At 49.0% G+C, this 2,588-nt stretch overlaps 1 protein-coding gene across 1 annotated transcript in view; it reads right to left on the bottom strand.

The window, feature by feature from the left end:
- Window positions 1-534: 534 nt before the first annotated feature.
- PSD2 (pleckstrin and Sec7 domain containing 2) overlaps window positions 535-2,588 on the bottom strand; it is a 32,813-nt gene continuing 30,759 nt past the window's right edge. The window contains exons 14-15 of the mRNA XM_021711397.1: window positions 2,114-2,371; window positions 535-952 (exon numbers count right to left, since the gene is read on the bottom strand). Coding sequence (XP_021567072.1) covers window positions 2,162-2,371 — 210 coding nt within the window. The 3' untranslated portion in view covers window positions 535-952; window positions 2,114-2,161. The remainder of the gene's footprint in view (window positions 953-2,113; window positions 2,372-2,588) is intronic.

Here is a 2,588-nt window from a genome sequence, read left to right as displayed (position 1 = left end):
TATTCTTACATGTTTAAACTTCAAAGTACTCCCCGTTTGAAGCAATATACCTGTCAAGACACTTTTTCTGCTGCTCAAAACAGTTTCTGAACTCATCAATTCTGATGTCTTTTAGTGCTTCTACTGTTTTTTGTTTCACCTCTCTCACATCGGCAAAACGTTTCTCTTTGAGGACTTTTGTCATCTAGGGAAACAAAAATAGTCCCTCAGGGTGAGATAGTGTGAATAGGGAAGGTGGGGCCCAGGGCTCATGCCATGTTTGGTCAAAAACTGCAGAACACTCAGCAAGTTGTGGGCAGGTGCACTCGTAAATCACCCATCATGAAATGGGAAAACATGTTGAAAGAATCTCCAAAAAAATTCACTGAAGCTGAACACAGCCTCTCACAACAGCACTAGCTAGTACACTGATGCCGATGGATTTCTAGAACACTTACCTAGCAGGGGAAGTCTGTACTACAAGGGACCCACCCTCTAAAAAAAATTCCGTGTTTTTTGGGTCCCCCCTTGTATGATGCCACATTACATTTTCAATTTCATTTAAATGAACATTTACTTCCTCTGAGCAAAACGGAGGGGCCAGATGGTTTGCTTATAAAACACACTTCAACTCATCCAACTTAAATAATTTGGATTTAAATCACTACATCTCCCCAAGTACTCCAACGCCCCTTGCATCAAACGTGAGTGGGCTTGTAGATGTTAGAAACTTAGGTGCAAGGCTGGCTTATTTCATTAAGGAAGCATGTTACTACTGACGTCAGGCCCTGGCCCGACGGCATCTACTTAAACAATAGAGAGGAGGTGCTCATCCTAGCGCCGCGGGGCGCCATCACTCCGCCCACTATCAGTCTGAGGAAGGCAGGGCTTCAAAGATGCTCATCTGTGATCGGCATGTGGCAAATGTCTCTATTCTTCCCAGACAGGTCCTTAGCTAAGCCTTTCTGATTCACTGGAAAAATGAAAGAAATAGCAATCTAAAAACAATCAGTAACTTGTCATTCCCCCTTTTCCCAAGACCAGGAATTAATGGGTTTCCATAACCTTCTCTACCATGCACCTTTGGGCTTGTTGACAAGTGGCCATCTGCAAGGCAATGTCTCTTCTGCCTGTAGCAGATCTGTCCAAGACACCACCCCTGGAGCTCAGAGACCTGGTGGCACCAGCATAGATTCAAATAAAAAACTGGGCCATGACCTCATCCCACTTACATCCCAGGATGTCCATGGGACAGATGGGGCAGTGTGCACACGCTCTATGTTTTCCAGACCCATCAGTTGTAAGAGCAGTGAAAGTCACTGGTTAGCCAGAAGAGGGAAAAAAACAGTGAGGGAAGGTGAGCACCGTCTCCATCTTCTCTCCCAGGTGTCAGGAACGCTGGGACCAGGTGAAGCCCTTCTGGCTGATGGGCGAGGCTCCGAAACAGGCTTTTCCTTCATCTGACTGCCTCCTCTAACTGATGTCAGTTCCAAAACAGCTTTAAGGGGGCTCCTTATATATATATATATTATTCTTATGTATGTACATTTACGTCTGTATAAAAAAGGAGGCAGTAGCGACCTCAATGGATGGAAGGAGGGGTTAGGAGAGTGAAGTCTGCTTGGCATCCAGAGGGAGCAGGCCTGGGCCGGATTATTGCGATGTGAGGCAGGAGACCCGACTCAGTTCCAGAGGCTGCTGGGAGGCAAAGGAGGAGGACGGTGCTGGTGGTCTGCAGACCTGCTGCTGGTCAACTCTGAGGAAGGAGGAGAAGGGTGGGGTCCATGCTGAGACCTGGACCAAGACCTGCCCTCACAGACAGGAGAGATGAAGGCAGGAGATTGATGAGGAGAGGGAGACCTGGGAAGCAAAGGCCCTTCCAGCTCCTCCAGCGAGATGGTGTCTTGAGCATGCACACAACCGGCCCCCACAGCAAGGCTCCATAGTGGAGGGAAACCAAGACTGGGAGAGGATCCGAGGCCCAGAGATGCCCAGATGCAAGAAGAGCAGCGCCATGATGAAATCTCCATCTCCTTGGTTCCTTGGCTCACAAGCTCTCTGCACCCCTCTGGCTGCCTGTCAACTGCCTGGACCTTGGTCTGAGGGGCCCCTGGTTGGAGTTGTGCTCACTGACCTGTCTGGGAACATTTGCCCGCCTCTGGGGCCTGCAAATCTATGCAAGCTAAGTATCAGGTCCAGTGGCCTCCTTTGTGGTTTTGCTGCCAGTCATAGGCCCATGGCCCTGACTAAGGGCAGGGCTCGAGTGTGTCTTCCGGAGAGAAGGGTCGTCCCCTTCCAGCGTGGCCAGCCGGGCCTCAATCCGCTCCAGGTCATCTGAGCCCGCTTTGATTTTCACAGCCAGGAGGTGGATATAGGTCTCATAACGCGTTTTCTGGGAAAAGGGCAGAGAAATGTCAAAAACAAGGTCAAAATACAAACAACAAAATAGGAAAAAATATTTGAGTCTTTTATGACAAAAGACTAATTTCCTTAAAATGCAGAGAGCTCTCACAAATCAAGAAAAAGGAGAAGCCGGGCTCAGTGGCTCAGCCTGTAATCCCAGCACTTTGGGAGGCTGAGGTGAGTGGATTGCCTGAGCCCGCGGATTC

The sequence above is a fragment of the Carlito syrichta genome, unplaced genomic scaffold (assembly GCF_000164805.1).
Source record: "Carlito syrichta isolate Samal-C Ts95f unplaced genomic scaffold, Tarsius_syrichta-2.0.1 Scaffold302231, whole genome shotgun sequence".
Taxonomy (NCBI): domain Eukaryota; kingdom Metazoa; phylum Chordata; class Mammalia; order Primates; family Tarsiidae; genus Carlito; species Carlito syrichta.
This window is presented reverse-complemented; position numbering and strand designations above follow the sequence as displayed.